Source organism: Pongo abelii, chromosome 15 (genome assembly GCF_028885655.2).
Source record: "Pongo abelii isolate AG06213 chromosome 15, NHGRI_mPonAbe1-v2.0_pri, whole genome shotgun sequence".
Classification (NCBI taxonomy): Eukaryota; Metazoa; Chordata; class Mammalia; order Primates; family Hominidae; genus Pongo; species Pongo abelii.
Genome location: NC_072000.2, coordinates 81,983,609 through 82,001,350, shown reverse-complemented (window position 1 = coordinate 82,001,350; position 17,742 = coordinate 81,983,609). Strand labels below are relative to the sequence as shown.

Genomic DNA, 17,742 nt, shown 5'->3' with positions numbered 1-17,742 from the left:
TTTCTTTCTACCTCACATAGTGAATGTTTTGACAGGCTTATCCTTTTAGTCAGTCTAGTTCTTTGCCAGTTTTCTGTAATAAAATATCTGTTTCACAGATGAGTTACTACTTTATCTTGTTCACAAAGCTTGTTTGTGCTTCTGATACTTTCAAGAGCGTATTGTATTTTTCAGAAAACGCTCCCCAGCCCATTTGCCTCCTGGTACTCAGTTTCCTCAGCACATTTAATTCTCAGACTATAAAAATTTGGGATTTTGGCCAGGTGCCATGGCTCACACCTGTAATCCCAGCACTTTGGGAGGCCGAGGCGGGTGGATCGCCTGAGGTCAGGAGTTCGAGACCAGCCTGGCCAACATGGTGAAACCCCATCTCTAATAAAAATACAAAAATTAGCTGGACGTGGTGTCATGCGCCTGTAATCCCAGCAACTTGGGAGGGAGGCTGAGGCAGGAGAATGGCTTTAACCCAGGTGGCGGAGGTTGCAGTGAGCTGAGATCACACCATTGCACTCCAGCCTGGGCAACAAGAGCAAGACTTCGTCTCAAAAAAAAAAATGGGGGGTTTTATAATTAATTACTATGGAGGAAGCTTGCTCTTCATATGTCCTTCACTCAGCCTTGTGAGATGTTAGAATCTTATTGATGCTCATTTGAAGGGTTATTAACTTTGGAATGCCCAAATAAGGAGCAGCAAATGACTCTTGTATGCTAAATTAGTATTGACACTTTATGTTGAACATACATGACTACCAGGGAGCCATTTACTTAGAATCCTTTCCTTATAACAGTTGCTATGGAGAAGTGATAAACTCTTCATGATTAACTCTTCACAGAATTGGTATTTTTTTCTAGTGTTGTTATATAATTTTCAGCTTAGGGTTGTATAGGTTTTTCCATGCTGAGAGGAAATAAGACTTTTGAGGTCAGATGGTAGCTGTATGATCTTAATGTACTGAACCTCACTCTTTTCAGTAGAGTGAGCTTTATGGTCCCTTCCAAAATCAACACTCTTAGAGTATGGTGACACTAATAACTCACATATCAGTAGTACGCGTTTTGTGCTAAATCATCTTAGGCTTTCTTACCTGATCCCTCTTCTCACTCCTGAGAAAAACAAGCTGGAGATTTTAGTGTATATCCATGAGATAGTTTTTTCTGGGAAATCAGTAGCTTATAGAAAGTTCTGTAGGGCCTAAAATATAAACTTACTTATTTATTCATTCATCCATCCATTCTTTAAAATAGAGATAGGTCTTGCCATGTTGCCCTGGCTGGTCTCAAATTCCTGGGCTCAAGCTATCCTCCAACCTTGGCCTTCCAAAATGCTGTGATTACAGGCGTGAGTCACTGTTCCTGGCCTATAAACACCTTTAGCATGTAACAGAATATCTCTAAAATTCATTTATTTATTCATTTGTACAAAAAATATTGATCAAATATCTCCAGTCATTATAAAGCACAGGAGATACTTTTTTTTTTTTTTTTTTTTTTTTTTTTTTTGAGACAGAGTTTCACTCTTGTTGCTCAGGCTGGAGTGCAATGGCATGATCTTGGTTCACTGCAACTTCCGCCTCCTGGGTTCAAGCGATTCTCCTGCCTCAGCCTCTCATGTAGCTGGGATTACAGGCACCCACCACCATGCCTGGCTAATTTTTCTGTTTTTGGGAGAGACGGGGTTTCACCATGTTGGTCAGGCTGGTCTTGAAATCCTGACCTCAGGTGATCCACCCGTCCCGGCCACCAAAAGTGCTGGGATTACAGGCATGAGCCACCATGCCCCCCACTATTTTTATTGTTTTAATAGGGGAGACAGATAATAACCATGTAAAGTAGATAATTTCATGCTGTGAACAGTCTTGATCGCAGTAAACAGTGCTATGGAGCAAATGATTGGGTGGGGAGGGGTTACTACTAAGGCAATCAGAAGCAGCCTCGATAATGGAAGACCTTTGATCTGAGACACACAGATTGAGAGCTTACTTGAAGAATGATAAACAGAACTCTGTAAAGGCCTAGAATTGGGGAAAAGTATGTTATGTTCAAGAAACAGAAGATGAGCTAGTGTGACTGAAGCATAATGAGTGAGAGTGAGAGTTGTAAGGGGAGATTGAAGGCATAGGCAAAGTCAGGTCAAGTTGCATAAGCCATAAAGTGGCTCACACTTTTTTGCTCTGTTTGGAGTAGAAAATTAGAAATAGCATGCATTTCCTTTAAACTGTTTTAATGAATGATGTATGATAGACTTATTAATATAAGACTTTGGATTGTAGTGGTAAACAATTCTACAAAAAAAAAAATTCTGAAGTTCTCAAGGGCCTAGGAATTTGATTTTCTTTGATATTTATAAGTTGTCCTTTCTTTTCATATACCTCAAGGAATTTCTGACTAAAGCATTAAAGGTAGAATGCCTATTATTTATTGAATTTTCTGTCTCTCTTTTTTTTTTTTTTTTTTTAATATACGGTGTCTTGCTCTGTCACCCAGGCTTGAGTGCAGTGACGCAATCTTGGCTTACTGCAAGCTCTGCCTCCTGGGTTAAAGCCATTCTCCTGCCTCAGCCTCCCGAGTAGCTGGGACTACAGGCGCCTGCCACCACAACCGGCTAATTTTTTGTATTTTTAGTAGAGACGGGGTTTCACCATGTTAGCTAGGATGGTTTCAATCTCCTGACCACATGATCCACCCGCCTCAGCCTCCCAAAGTGCTGGGATTACAGGCATGAGCCACCACGCCCGGCCCCTCTGTATCTCTTTTTTACTTTAAAATATGCCATGTAACTTTTTATGAAAATATTTAAGAGGTATAGATGGACCTGAAAGTAACCAATATTCTATTTGTTAAGAGCCTACCACATCAGTGTCAGCCTAATAGAAACCATGTTGGGCATAGTAGAAGTCATATAACAGGCCTCAATTTGGATAATGGATATAAAATAAGTTGTATATATAGAATATATTTTTCTTTTTCCTTTTTTTTCTTTTGTCTTCTCATGGAAGAAAGCATTCTGGGTTTTTTAAACTGTGGCACATGTTTATTTTCTTAGTCTATGAATAGAGTTGATGGCAGAAAAGAGAAGCGTTGTAAGTAGGATGAGGTCAATAAAATTTTCCAGGCCCAGTGAATTTGGAAATTATTTGGTAATTTGGTAACCTGGTCAGGTACCAGAATTTGGTAACCTGACTTAAATTCTGATGAGTTTGTAATCCAGGATAATGGTGCTATAGGCAATTTATATTATCATTAATTTCAAGTTCTAGTGGGCCTCAAAAATAGTGATCATCAATGCATGATTTTGTTGGCATGGTTTATTTGGATACTGACTTGATTAGAAGATCTCAAATAATTTAAATGCATGAGGTCAAGGGAAAATTACTAACTTACAGCCAGGGTAGCAATTTGTTTATATATTTTAAGCTTCCTTGGTTTTAAAATCTAAAAGAGAAAATCTGAGTGTCCTAAATTTTTAAGTGTGCTGAGAGGGCTTGTTGACATCTGAAATGGCTAATGAGGTTTCTTTTCGTTGTTTACTTTTCTTAAGCCTGCTTGTGTTTGAACATTTTAGGTCATTTATAGCAAATACACTGACCTGGTTCCAAAGGAGGTTATGAATGCAGATGATCCAGACCTGCAAAGGCCCGATGAAGAAGCTATTAAAGAGGTAACTGGGAATTGATATATTCGATGACCGTTTACATCCTGATTAACTTCCAAACTCTCAATGTGATATTTCCTATTTCAGATAACAGAAAAGACAAGAGTAGCCTTAGAAAAATCTGTATCACAGAAGGTCGCCGCAGCCATGCCAGTTCGGGCAGCTGACAAACTGGCTCCTGCTCAGTATATCCGGTATGAATCATGCCTAGAAGACTTAGTTTCATTCTGAACTTGATTCAGCTTGGGGGGTGATGGTATTCTTTCACTAACCCACTTAGCAACCATTATAAATGCATTGTTTTAAATAATGACTCGAAGCCTGTCTACTGTCTTTGCAGACAGTTGAAAGCAGAATTTTTTAAGGTGTCCACTTTGGTTTTTGTTTGTTTTCTGAGATAAGGTTTCTCTGTTGCCCAGGCTGGAGTACGGTGACACCAACACAGCTCACTGCAGCCCCCACCTCCTGGGCTCAGGTGATCCTCCTGCCTTGATGCCACCATGCCTGGCTAATATTTTAATTTTTTGTAGAGACAGGGTCTCGCTGTGATGCTCAGGCTGTTTTCGAACTCCTGGGCTCAAGCAGTCCTCCTGCCTTGTCATCCCAAAGTGCTGAGATTACAGACTTGAGCCACCACACTTGGCGTCTTTCTATGCTTTTTTTTTTTTTTTTTTTTTTTTGAGACAGAATCTTGCTCTGTTGCCCAGGCTGGAGTGCAGTGGTGTGATCTTGGCTCACTGTAACCTCTGCCTCCCAAGAGATTCTTCTGCCTCAGCCTCCTGAGTAGCTGGGATTACAGGTGCCCACCACCATACCTGGCTAATTTTTATATTTTTTTTTAGTAGAGACAGGGTTTCACCATGTTGGCCAGGCTGGTCTCGAACTCCTGACCTCAAATGATCCATCCTCCTCAGCTTCCCAAAGTGCTGGGATTATAGGCGTGAGCCACTGTGCCCAGCCTATGCTATTTTCTTTTTTTCTTTTTCTTTTTCTTTTTTTTTTTTTTTTTTGAGATGGAGTCTCACTCTGTCACCCAGGCTAGAATGCAGTGGCACGATCTTGGCTCACTGCAACCTCTGCCTCCTGGGTTCAAGCGATTCTCCTGCCTCAGCCTCCTGAGTAGCTGGGATTACAGGCTTGCACCACCATGCTCAGCTAATTTTTGTATTTTTAGTAGAGATAGGATTTCACCACGTTGGCCAGGCTGGTCTCAAACTCCTGACCTCAGATGATCCGCCCACCTCAGCCTCCCAATGTGCTGGGATTACAGGCATGAGCCACTCGGCCTGGCCCTATGCTATTTTCAAATTATATTTTTTGTTTTTAGAAATTAACAATTACTTGTGGTATATGACCTAAATCACAATTATTATTTATAGTTTTCCATTTATAGGTAATAGATATCTTTATAATACTTCTAAATTTTGAGGCATTTTACTTGACTAAATCTGCATAGAGAGTTGAATCACATACAGATATTGAGGGAAAATTCAGAGCTGGTAGGGCTGCTGTCATTATTCTTTTCTCTGTTTTATAACCTATGATTAATCAAAAACTGCTAACCGTAAGTTGCCTGCTGGGATTATTATGAGTGTTTTTTCCTCAGATGCAGGCATACCAAATAGGTACTATTTTCTAGACTGCTTATCTGTGAAACTGAACACAGCACCTTCCATGTTGGAAAACATATGAGGATGGGTTATTTGCAAACTAATACCACTCAAGTTTATATTTTGACTGTAACTCATAATTTATGTTCTTTTATCCCTCTTGCTGCTTTGTCTAAATATTTTGTTAATTTTCTGTTAATACTTTGGGAAAGGAATTGAAAATGTAGTCTAGCTTAAGATTGTAATAGAAGGAAAATACCTACTGAAAGCTTTAGTTTTTATCTGCTTTCTTCAGATACACACCATCTCAGCAAGGAGTGGCGTTCAACTCTGGAGCTAAACAGAGGGTTATTCGGATGGTAGAAATGCAGAAAGATCCAATGGAGCCTCCAAGGTTCAAGTAAGTAAAAAGGAATAGGCTACTAATACACACAATAACATGAATGAATCTCAAAACAATTATGCTGAGTGAAAGAAGCCAGGCAAAAACAAGTACATACAGTATGATTCCATTTATCTAAAACTCCAGGAAATGCAAACTAACCTATAGTTACAGAAAGTAGATAGGTGGTTGCCTCTGGGGAAGGAGGTAGGGACAGAGAGGAGATGGGAGGGACAAGAGGAATAGGCAAGGGGCAAGCAGAAACTTTTGGGGATGATAGACATGTTCACTATCTTGCTTGTGATGATGATTTCACAGGTGCATATTTATCTCAAAATTTAATCAAATTGTGTGCTTTAAATATGTATAGCTAATAAATGTCAATTATCTCAATAAAGCTGCTCTTTTTTTTTTTTTTTTTTTTTTTTTTTTGAGACAGTCTCACTCTGTCACTCAGGGTGGAGTGCAGTGGCATGATCTCAGCTCACTGCAACCTCTGCCTCCTGGGTTCAAGCGATTCTCTTGTCTCAGCCTCCTGAGTAGCTGGGATTACAGGCATGTGCCACAATGCCCAGCTAAGTTTTTGTATTTTTAGTAGACACAGGATTTCACCGTGTTAGCCAGGATGGTCTCGATCTCCTGACATCAGGCGATCTGCCCACCTTGGCCTCCCAAAGTGCTGGGATTACAGGCATGAGCCACTGCACCTGGCCTAAAGCTGCTTTTTAAAGTGGAAAAAAGTATATTACCCTGCAAAATGACAATAATGTTGTGGAGGTGGGGTGAGTAACAGTTTCAAAGTTGGCATGTTTTATTCATTGTCGAAGTGGAGTGGTAAATGTATATCATACAGTCTCTGTTTTTGTCTATGTTTGAAACTTTTATGCAAGAAAAAGGAGGAGAGACTTGATATGATGACTAAAAGGGAGGAAACTATATCACTCTCTGGTTGTGTTTTTATACTTCAGGATTAATAAGAAAATTCCCCGGGGACCACCTTCTCCTCCTGCGCCTGTCATGCATTCTCCTAGCCGCAAGGTATTCTTTGCTGTCATCCAAAATATTTTTTTCTACTCATGGTTATTAATTTTATAGATAACCTCCCTATGCCTGTACAGGTACATGTTACCACACTGACTTGTAGTTTCTTTTTTTATTTTTCAAGATGAAGTTTCAAGAATGCTTATGAGAATGTATATAACATGTTAGCTATAAGTTTTGTTATTAGTAACCCAAACCCTACTTTTAATGGAATGGACAGGGTCTGCTGTTTCAGTTTAAGGATGTTATAGGAAGTGAATATATGGGTTCATTAGGTCCCTGGTAATTTGAGTGACTTTTTAAGATATGCTTTGTTAACCAAAAGAACAATTTTTCATCCAAAAGAAGTCACATCAGCCGGGCATGGTGGCTCACGCCTGTAATCCCAGCACTTTGGGAGGCCGAGGCAGTCAGATCGCCTGAAGTCGGGAGTTCAAGAACGGCCTGACCAACATGGAGAAACCCCGTCTCTACTTAAAAAAAAATTAGCTGGGCGTAGTGGCCCATGCCTGTAATCCCAGCTACTTGGGAGGCTGAGGCAGGAGAATCACTTGAACCCAGGAGGCGGAGGTTGTGGTGAGCCGAGATCGCACCATTGCACTCCAGCCTGGGCAACAAAAGCGAAACTCTGTCTCAATAAAAAAAAAAAAAAAAGAAAACAGAAGTCACATTACTTTAAATATGGAAAAATACTAGCCAACATTTATAACTGTCAAAAATAATTTCTAGATTATTTTCCATTTTTCACACTAGTTCAAAGTTATTATTAGAATTATATGGTAAACTAGTGCTAGCAAACAAATGGACTGCTGGCCTTTTACTATGGCTGTGCATATGTCAGTGTATATGGAGCTGTCTTTGAAGATAAAGATTATACTTAGATTTACTTTGTAGACTATAAATCTAAACTTATCTCTTCTTTCCCTCTTCTCTCAGATGACTGTAAAGGAACAACAAGAGTGGAAGATTCCTCCTTGTATTTCTAACTGGAAAAATGCAAAGGTAATTAAGTTGTCAAATCAGTCTCTATTAGTATAACCTACTGGAAAACACCAATAAAACAACTACAGCCTGCATAACTGTAGTTGAAACAACACGTGGTTTAACTGAGTATTTTCAAAAACGAATGCCCAATTTGGTGACTTTTTTAATGTAATAGAAATGTTAGTATGCCAGGCACGTGAATACCGTGTCAGTTCTTTTTTTTTTTTGAGACGGAGTCTCACTCTGTCACTAGGCTGGAGTACGGTGGAGTGATCTCAGCTCACTGCAGCCTCCACCTCCCAGGTTGAAGCGATTGCCCTGCCTCAGCCTCCTGAGTAGCTGGGACTACAGGTGCATGCTACCACGCCCAGCTAATTTGTTGTATTTTAGTAGAAACGGGGTTTCACCCTGTTGGCCAGGATGGTCTTGATCTCCTGACCTTGTGACCCGCTGGCCTCGGCCACGCAAAGGGCTGGAATTGCAGGTGTGAGCCACCGCACCCAGCCCCATATCAGTTCTTTTAGTGAATTGTAGCTTAGCAGAAGCACATAGAGAAGGAATAAGTAGAATAAAGTGTCACATAAATATAAGATGGTATTTAGAAAACTCAAATTTATATCTAAAAATTATTTCTAAAAGAAAGTAAACTGGTGTAAAAGATTATATGACAAAAGAACAGAGTAAATATTTGGATACTTTAAGTGCTTTAATATTCAACTACTTGGCTGTGTTGTAGTGAAGGCTTAAGCTATATATCTCTAATAATTGCCAAAGTTTCTAGGAGTTGTTAAGAATCTGTAGATTGTGGGATAGATTTGCTAATTACTGTTTCGTCTTCCCTGAATCATAGTTCATGATTTTATTTTTGATGGATAAAGAAGGCCATTTCAGGTTTCTTAAGAGAATTTATATACTCACCCTAAACAAAGAGGTTGTCGACTGGTCTGATTTGAGTTGATTAATATTATGTAACTGGATGGTATCTTGAGCTGGTTCTGTAATGCTTCATTTTATTATGAGACCATGGACTAAAAGTCAACATTTGAGAGACTAGTCAGATATCTGAAAAATAAAGCTAAGCCTGAAAGTTACATAGATATTCAAGTACAGTTCTTGAGTTATTGAAATGGGATGCAAAGTTTTAGAATGTAGAAGTTCAGTTGTTTAGCACACATTTTTTTTCTTTTTTTTTTTTTTTTTTTTTTTTTTTTTTTTTTTTTTTTTTTGTGACAGGGTCTCGCTCTGTTGCCCAGGCTGGAGTACAGTGGTATGATCATGGCTCACTGCAGCCTCAACCTCCCAGGCTCAGGCGATCCTCCCACCTCAGCCTCCCGAGTAGTTGGGACCACAAGTGTGCCCCACCATGCCTGGCTACTTTTTTGTAGTTTTGGTAGAGACGGCGTTTCACCATGTTGCCAGGCCAGTCTTGAACTCCTGGGCTCAAGCAATCCACCTGTGTTGGCCTCCCAAAGTGTTGGGATTACAGGCTTGAGCTACTCCACCCAGCCTTTTTTTTTCTATTTACTAAAACTTCAGGGTTCTAAGAATATAACAGATCATTAAGATAGTACAGCAGATTTAACTTCCTATAGATGCTAAGATTATAGTGATTCTGCCTTTGTTTGACTGTTCAATTTACTTGAGGAGCAACTGTTGAACTGTTTGACAGTGATTTCCTTTTATTAAAATCCACAGTTATTAACACAAGTATCTATTTTTCCAGAGCCTGGGTTCTGAAATCCTGCTGTCTGAGTTTAAATCCTAGTCGTCCACTTACTAACTGTATGACCTTGGGGATGTTATGAAAGCATCAGTGAAATGGACACAATAATGTTAGAAGCTTTATAGAGTTATCGTGAAGGGTAAATGAGACCATAGGTGTAAGTGCTTGATCTTCTACATAAAGCACTCATTGATAGCTGCTGTTGTTTTGCATCATTGTGAAGAAAGATACAAGGAAAAAGAACCTCCAGTTAAGTGGTTCTCAAAATGTGGGCATATTTAAATTTAATTTTAGCCAGGCTCGATGGCTCATGCCTGTAATCCCAGCACTTTGGGAGGCCAAGGGCGGATCACCCGAGGTCAGGAATTCAAAACCATCCTGGCCAACATGGTGAAACTCCGTCTCTACTAAAAATACAAAAACTAGCCGAGTGTGGGAGGCGCACGCCTGTGGTCCCAGCTACTCGGGAGGCTGAGGTAGGAGACTCGCTTGAACCCAGGAGGCAGAGGTTGCAGTGAGCCGAGATGGCACCCCTGCCCTCCAGCCAGGGTGACAGAGCAAGACTCCAGCTCGAAAAAAATAAAATTAATTTAACTTCAAATAATTAATTGAAGCACTTCTGTGACTGGGTTTTCTATCTGCTTTCACTCTAGGGTTATACAATTCCATTAGACAAACGTCTGGCTGCTGATGGAAGAGGACTACAGACAGTACACATAAATGAAAATTTCGCCAAATTGGCAGAAGCCCTCTACATTGCTGATCGGAAGGTTGGTTTGTTATAATTTGTTTAATGCTCTTGTTACTTTTAAAATCCATTCTTGGTTACCTGAGGTACTGATAATTTAACTATAGTACCGAGCACCCAGAGAGAATATCACCCATGGTACGTGTGTCAGAAATGGCAGCTGGTAGTTGGCAGCTCTCTGCATGCTCCCAGCCTTTGTAGGTGTGTACATACACCCCACAGTGGTGATCCGGCTCCCTCACAACATGTCAGAATAATGGTTTCCTAGGATGATCCCATTTTATGAAGATTGCTAGGTTTCATAATTCTTGATTTCAAATTTTCCTCTATTTTAGATATAGATGTCCCCCAAAAGGGCAGTTGCAGGAAAAGGCAGATAAACATTCTAATGAATTGAATGCTACATAAAATGGCGTTCATAGCATTGGCCATCTATTAATATTACATGAGGTATTAAATATTATGGAATTAGGCTGGGCACAATGGCTCATGCGTATAATCCCAGCATTTTGGGAGGCCAAGACTGGTGGATTCCTTGAGGTTGAGAGTGCAAGACCAGCCTGGCCAATGTGGTGAAACTCCATCTCTACTAAAAATACAAGCATTAGCTGGATGTGGCGTGCACCTGTAATCCTAGCTACTTGGGAGGCTGAGGCAGGAGAATCTCTTGAACCCAGGAGGCGGAGGTTGCAGTGAGCCAAGAACGCACCACTGCACTCCAGCCTGGGCAGCAGAGTAAGACACTTCATCTCAAAAAATGTATATAAATATAAATATTATGGAATTAATATGTGATATTGAAGTTCACATGCATCATAGCATGTGTTTGGAACATAAAAAAATATGTCTTCTGTATCACAGTGAGTACCCTTATAAAAATTATCTAGCAGATGTAAGTTAAGATTTTATCTTGAGTTGACTTGATTAAACTTTGAAAATGTTATTAATTTTGAAAACGTTATTTTTTTGAGATGGATCTCACTATGTTGCCTAGGCTGGTCCCAAGCTCCTGAGCTCAAGCAGTCCTTCCACCCTGGCCTCCCAAAGTGCTAGGATTGCAGGAGAGAGCCACTACACCTGGCTTTAATTTTGTTCTTCAGATTGTTTCTGAGAAAGCATTAGTGAAATACTTGACTTACAAGATTAATTGGGGTCACGATAGTTTCAATCACTAAAATATTCCCAGAGAAAAAAGCTGACCTTGCAGTGTCTTCCAGGCAGGATATCTTTTAGTGGACAAGACTCTTTGTTTTAATTAGCAATAACAAATCTGAATTCTGTGTAATTGCTCTTACCAGCCAGATGTTAGGGAGTTGGATGATAGCCATAAATATTTATCCCATGATAGTGTCTTGTTTAACATGTGACTTTACCAACAGGCTCGTGAAGCTGTGGAAATGCGTGCCCAAGTAGAGAGAAAAATGGCTCAGAAAGAAAAGGAAAAACATGAAGAGAAACTTAGAGAAATGGCCCAGAAAGCCAGGGAGAGAAGAGCTGGGATCAAAACTCATGTGGAAAAAGGTATGACATTCTCATTACTGAATTGAATTTTACTTGGTGAACAAAATATATCTCATTTTAGAAAATCTTTTTTTTCCTACTGCATATTATAAAGTAGGTACATATAAACAAAATTTAGATACATCAGATATAGTGTAGAAACGGAGAGTAATCTCTGCCTTAGTAAGCTGAAGCAACAGGAGATAAGAAAAAAGTGGGTCTTCAGTTTGGGACTGTACCAGAAATTTTTAAACTTCTGAGCAGTGTACTTTTCAAAATTGCATTATTACTCAAATGATAGGCTTGATTTTCTCTTATTTTAATCACAAAACTTAAGAGAAATTAGGTATCTAACAGAATAATTCAGCTCCCTCATATGGTGAAGTAATCCAGAGTTTTTCTATCTTGTAGGCTCTAATGCATTTCTCATCATTAAATCTGCCAGTATTTTCTCTCTGACTTTACTTAGTGGTCTACATTGGTGTGTTAATTCAATTAGAGTGGGAAGTCGAGTCCTAAGTATAATTCAAGAAATTTTGTGAGGGTGGTTTTTTTTTTCATTACTAAATTCTTACCTGGTACATTTATTCATTCTTTCATTTATTTAGTTCATATTGAGCATCTGCTGTGTGCAAGGTTATCTTTTAGACACAAAGTGTTTTTGCTAGACAGTGGGTAGGGGGATGGGATATAACAGTCAATATTCTCGTGAGTGTAGACAGACAGAAGTTAATCATGTAGTATAGTAAAAGGTAATAATTGCTATGGAGGAAAAATAATACAGGGAAAGAGGATACAAAATTGCCAGAAGGTGAGAGTGGTCAAATAGCCCTCACTTCTGAGATGGTGCTGTTAGCAGAAATACTTGAAGAAAGTAAGGAAGCAAACCATGTGGATTTCTGGGGGAAGAGCATCCCACACAGAAGGGCCAGCAAGTACATGGCTCTGAGATGGGAGTATGCCTAGTGTGGCTCAAGGAAGAGCAGACAGGCCAGTATGACTGGATTGTATGAGAAAGAAGGGATAAGTAGGAGTTGAGGTGTCAGAATAGTTAGGGCAGGTGGGAAGAGTAGTGGCCAGATCATGTATGGCCTTTTAACCTAAAGATAAAGCTTTTACTACAAGTGAAAAGGGAAGCAATTGCAGGGTTTTGAGCAGAGTGATGTGACTTGACATACTGTTTTCCAGCTTTATTGAGGTATAATTGGCAAATAATTGTATAAAACATACAACATGATGTTTTAATATACACTGTGAAATATTCACCACTGTCAAGCTAATTAACTTACCAGTCATCTCTTATAGTTACTTTTTAAATTTTTTGGTGAGAACACTTCTCTCTTAGCAAATTTCAAATATACAATGCAGTACTGTTAACTATAGTTAACATACAGTATATTAGATCTCCAGAACTTACTCATCCTGCATAAATGAGACTTTGTACCATATGACCATTTCCCCTAACATATATTTTTAAAAGACCTCCCTGGCTGCTGTGTTAAAAATAGAATACTGTGGAATGGGCATGGGCTAATGCCTTCCAAATAAACTGTAAGAGAGATGGTAACAAGAGGTAGCAAAAACATGGTCCCATATTGGATGTATTTTGGTGGTAGAGTTGACAAAATTTGTTTGTGGATTAGGTGGAGATACAAAAAAAAGTAGGAGTTAAGGATGACTCCAGAACTTTTATCCTAAGCAGTTGGGAAGGATTAAATTGCCAACTGCTCAGGATAAAAGTAAATATTAATTTTATTTACTAATATTGGGAAGACTGCAGGAGGAACAGGTTTGGGAGGGAAAGATGAAGAATTTATTATAGTTAAGGATATGTTAAGTTTAAGATGGAGGTGCCAGGTAATTGGTTACAAGAGTCTAGAGTTCAACCATAGGGAAATAACCAGGGTTTTAAGTAGTGATCCACTTCCCTCAGTTATATATGAATGACTTAATAGGGTGAGATATAAATACCTGCCTGGTTGTATACCTAACCATAGAAGATAATTAGAAGTAAAACTTACTGCATTTGAGTTCTCTAAACTAATAAGAAAAAGACAACAGAATGGTTCTCAAGAAATTAAAAATTGTAATGAATCTCTTGCCAGATAGTAGTAAAAACTAACATTTATCAGGTGCTTCTTATGGTGGGCATCACTCTGAGTACTTTATTTGCATTATCTCATAATCCCTGGGGTAACCCTATGTAGTGGTACTATTATTGTGACTGTTTTACAGAGGAGGAAACTAAGGCTTATAGTATTAAGTAATCTGCCCAGGTCACATGGTTAATTGGCTATAGAAACAGGATTTGAATCCAGACAGGCTTGCTCCAAATCTTATGCTCTTAACTGTACTCCATTCCCTCAGACTGGCGAGGGTAGAAAAAAATGAAGATAGATATAAATGCAGTGGAAATCAAGATCCAGCCAGCCCCTAAGGAAAATAAGCAGACAGTTCTTTATTCAATAGAATCTTTGAAAATATAAGGGAAACATTATGCATAATTCTTTTTTTCTGACTTTATTATTATTATTTGGTTTTTTTGAGACGGAGTTTTGCTCTTGTTGTCCAGGCTGAAGTGTAATGATGCAATCTCAGCTGACTGCAACCTCCGTGTCCTGGTTTCAAGCAATTCTCCTGCTTAAGCCTTCCGAGTAGCTGGGACTAAAGGTGCCCATCACCATGCCCAGCTAATTTTTTGTATTATTAGTAGAGGTAGGGTTTTACCATATTGGCCAGGCTGGTCTCAAACTCCTGACCTCAGGTGATCCACCTGCCTCAGCCTCTCAAAGTGCTGGGATTACAGGCATGAGCCAATACACCCAGCCTTTCCTGACATTTTATTATGAACATTTTCAAACATACAGAAAAGCTGATTTTTTTTTTTTTTTTTTAACAATTGACATTGTTCCCATGAAAGAAAAGCTCAGGACTTGACAGCTTCACTGCTGAATTCTTCCAAACATTTAAAGAACTAAATACCAGTTCTACTCAAAATATTCCAAAAAATTGAAGAGAAGGGACTGCTTCCAAATTCATTCTACAGGGTCATTAGTATCCTGACACCAAAACTAGACAAATATACAACAAAAAAGAAAACCACAGGCTAACATCCCTGATAGTCTTAGATGCAAAAATCCTTAACAAAATTCTAACAAACAGAATTCAACACATTAAAAAATATCATTCATCATAATCAACTGAACTATCCTTCATCCCAAGGATGCAAGGATGGTTCAGTATATGCAAATCAGTAAATGTGATACATCACATTAATAGAACCAAGAGTAAGAACCATAGCATCGTTTCAATAGAAACTGAAAAAGCATTTGAAAAAATTCAACATCCCTTCATGATAAAAACTCTCAACAAAGTGGGCTTAGAAGGAACATAACTAAAAATATTTAAGGCCATATATGACAAACCCACAGCTGACATTATACTGAATGGAGAAACATTGAAAGTCTTTACTCGGAGATCTGGAACAAGGCAAGGATGCCCACTTTCACCACTGTAATTCAACATGGGACTGGAAGTCCTTGCCAGAGAAATTTAGGCAAGAGAAAGAAATAAAGGGCATCCAGATTGGAAAGGAAGGCCAGGCACAGTGGCTCACATTTGTAATCCCAGCACTTTGAGGCTGAAATGGGCGAATCACTTGAGGTCAGGAGTTCAAGATCAGCCTGGCCAACATGGTGAAACCCCATCTGTACTAAAAATACAAAAATTAGCTGGGCATGGTAGCGTTCACCTGTAATCCCAGCTACTCAGGACGCTAAGTCACAAGAATTGCTTGAGCCCAGGAGGCAGAGGTTACAGCGAGCTGAGATCATGCCACTGCACTCCAGCCTGGGCAACAAAGCAAGACTCCATCTCAAAAACAAAAAAAAACAAGACATCAAATTATACTTTGTCAGAGACAGTATGATCCTATATTTAGAAAAACCTAATGATGCCACCAAAAAAACTTAAAACTGATAAACGCATTCAGTAACATTACAAGATACAAAACCAACATACAAACATCTGTAGCATTTCTATATACAAATAGCATACCCAAGCTGAAAAACAAGAAGGCATTCCATTTATAATAGCTACAAAAAACTACCTAGGAATAAAGTTTTTTTTTTTGAGATGGAGTCTCACTTTGTCACCCAGGCTGGAGTGCAGTGGCATGATCTCAGCACACTGCAACCTCCGCTTCCGAGGCTCAAGCAGTCCTTGTGTCTCTGCCTCCCGAGTAGCTGGGGACAACAGGCGTACACCACCATGCCTGGCTAATTTTTTTTATTTTTAGTAGAGATGGGGTTTCACCATGTTGGCCAGGCTGGTCTCAGACCTCAGGTGATCTGCCTGCCTCGGCCTCCCAAAGTGCTGGTATTACAGGCATGAGTCACTGCACGTAGCCTCCTAGGAATAAACTTAACCAAAGAAGTGAAAGATCGCCACAAAGAAAATGATAAAAGACTGATGAAAGTAACTGAAGAGGAGGCTGGGCATGGTGGCTCACACCTGTAATCCCAACACTTTGGGAGGACAAGGCCGAAGGATTACTTGAGGTCAGGGGTTCAAGACCACCCTGGGCAACATAGTGAGACCCTATCTCTTTTTAAAAAAAAATAAAATTAAATTTTAAAAACAAATTGTAGAAGACACACTAAAAATGGAAAGATAGCCCATGCTCATGAATTGGAAAAATTAGTATTGTTAAAATGTTCATACTACCCAAAGCTAGCTCCAGACACAGTGCAATCCCTATCAAAATACCAATGACATTCTTCACAGAAATAGAAAAAACAATACTAAAGTTTGTATGGAACCACAAAAGACCCCAAATAACCAAAGCAATCCTGAATTTAAAAAAAAAAAAACTGGAGGCATCACACTGCCTGGCTTCAAAATATACTACAAGGCTATAGTAACCAAAGCAGCATGGTACTGCCATAAAAACAGACACAAAGACCAGTGGAACAGAATAGAGAACCCAGAAATAAATGGATCGGCTATAAATGCATGGAATTTTTTATTGTTTGGAGACAAGGTCTCACTCTGTCATCCAGCCTGGAGTGCAGTGGTGTAATCTTAGCTCACTGCAACCTCCGCCTCTCAGGCTCAGGCTATCCTCCCGCCTTGGCCTCCCAAGTAACTGGGACTAAGGCATGCACCACCACGCCTGGCTAATTTTTGTATTATTTGTAGAGACAGGGTTTTGCCATTACACTCAGGGTGGTCTCAACCTCCTGGCCTCAAGTGATCCACCCGCCTCAGCCTCCCAAAGTGCGTTACAGGCATGAACCACCACCATGCCCAGCCAATGTGTGGATTTTTAACACTGATGCCCAAAGCATACATTGGGAAAGGGATAGTCTCTTCAATAAATAATGCTATGAAAACCGAATATTCACATGCAAAAGAATGAAAATAGATCTCTATTTCTTATCACATACAAGAATCAAATCAAAATGGATTAAAGACTTAAATGTAAGGCCTGAACTATGAAACTACTGGATGAAAACATTGGGGACATGCTTCAGGACATTGGTCTGGACAAAGATTTTTTGGGTAAAATCTCAAAAGCACAGACAGCAAAAGCAAATATAGACAAATGGGATTGCGTCAAGCTGAAAAGCTTCTGCACAGCAAACAGTCAACAAACTGAAGAGGCCACCTACAGAATGGAAGAAAATGGTTGCAAACTATTCATTTAAGAAAAATTAATAACCAGAATGTACAAGAACTCAAATCGCAAAGAAACCAGGTAATCTGATTTTAAAATGGGCAAATGATCTGAATAGACAGTCTCAAAAGAAGACATACTTACGGCCAACAGGTGTATGAAAAAATGTTCAGCATCACTAATCATCAGGGAAATTCAAATCAAAACCACAGTGAGATATTATGTCACTCTAGTTAAAATGGCTGTCATTAAAAAGGCAATAACAGATGCTGGCGAGGATACAGAAGGGGGGGAGCACTAGTACATTTTTAGTAAGAATGTAAATTAATACAGCCACTATGGAAAACAGTATGGCAGTTCTTCAAAAAAACTGAAAATAGAGCCACTACATGATCCAGCAATCCACTGCTGGGTATATATCCAAA

General features: G+C 39.4%; 1 protein-coding gene across 3 annotated transcripts in view; it reads left to right on the top strand.

The window, feature by feature from the left end:
- Positions 1 to 17,742, top strand: part of SNW1 (SNW domain containing 1) — a 41,943-nt gene that overhangs the window by 16,936 nt on the left and 7,265 nt on the right. For all 3 annotated transcript variants that reach the window (XM_024231314.3, NM_001134049.1, XM_054529849.2), the window contains 7 exon segments: positions 3,563 to 3,658; positions 3,740 to 3,846; positions 5,558 to 5,662; positions 6,613 to 6,682; positions 7,622 to 7,687; positions 10,046 to 10,162; positions 11,520 to 11,661. In XM_024231314.3, coding sequence (XP_024087082.1) covers positions 3,563 to 3,658; positions 3,740 to 3,846; positions 5,558 to 5,662; positions 6,613 to 6,682; positions 7,622 to 7,687; positions 10,046 to 10,162; positions 11,520 to 11,661 — 703 coding nt within the window.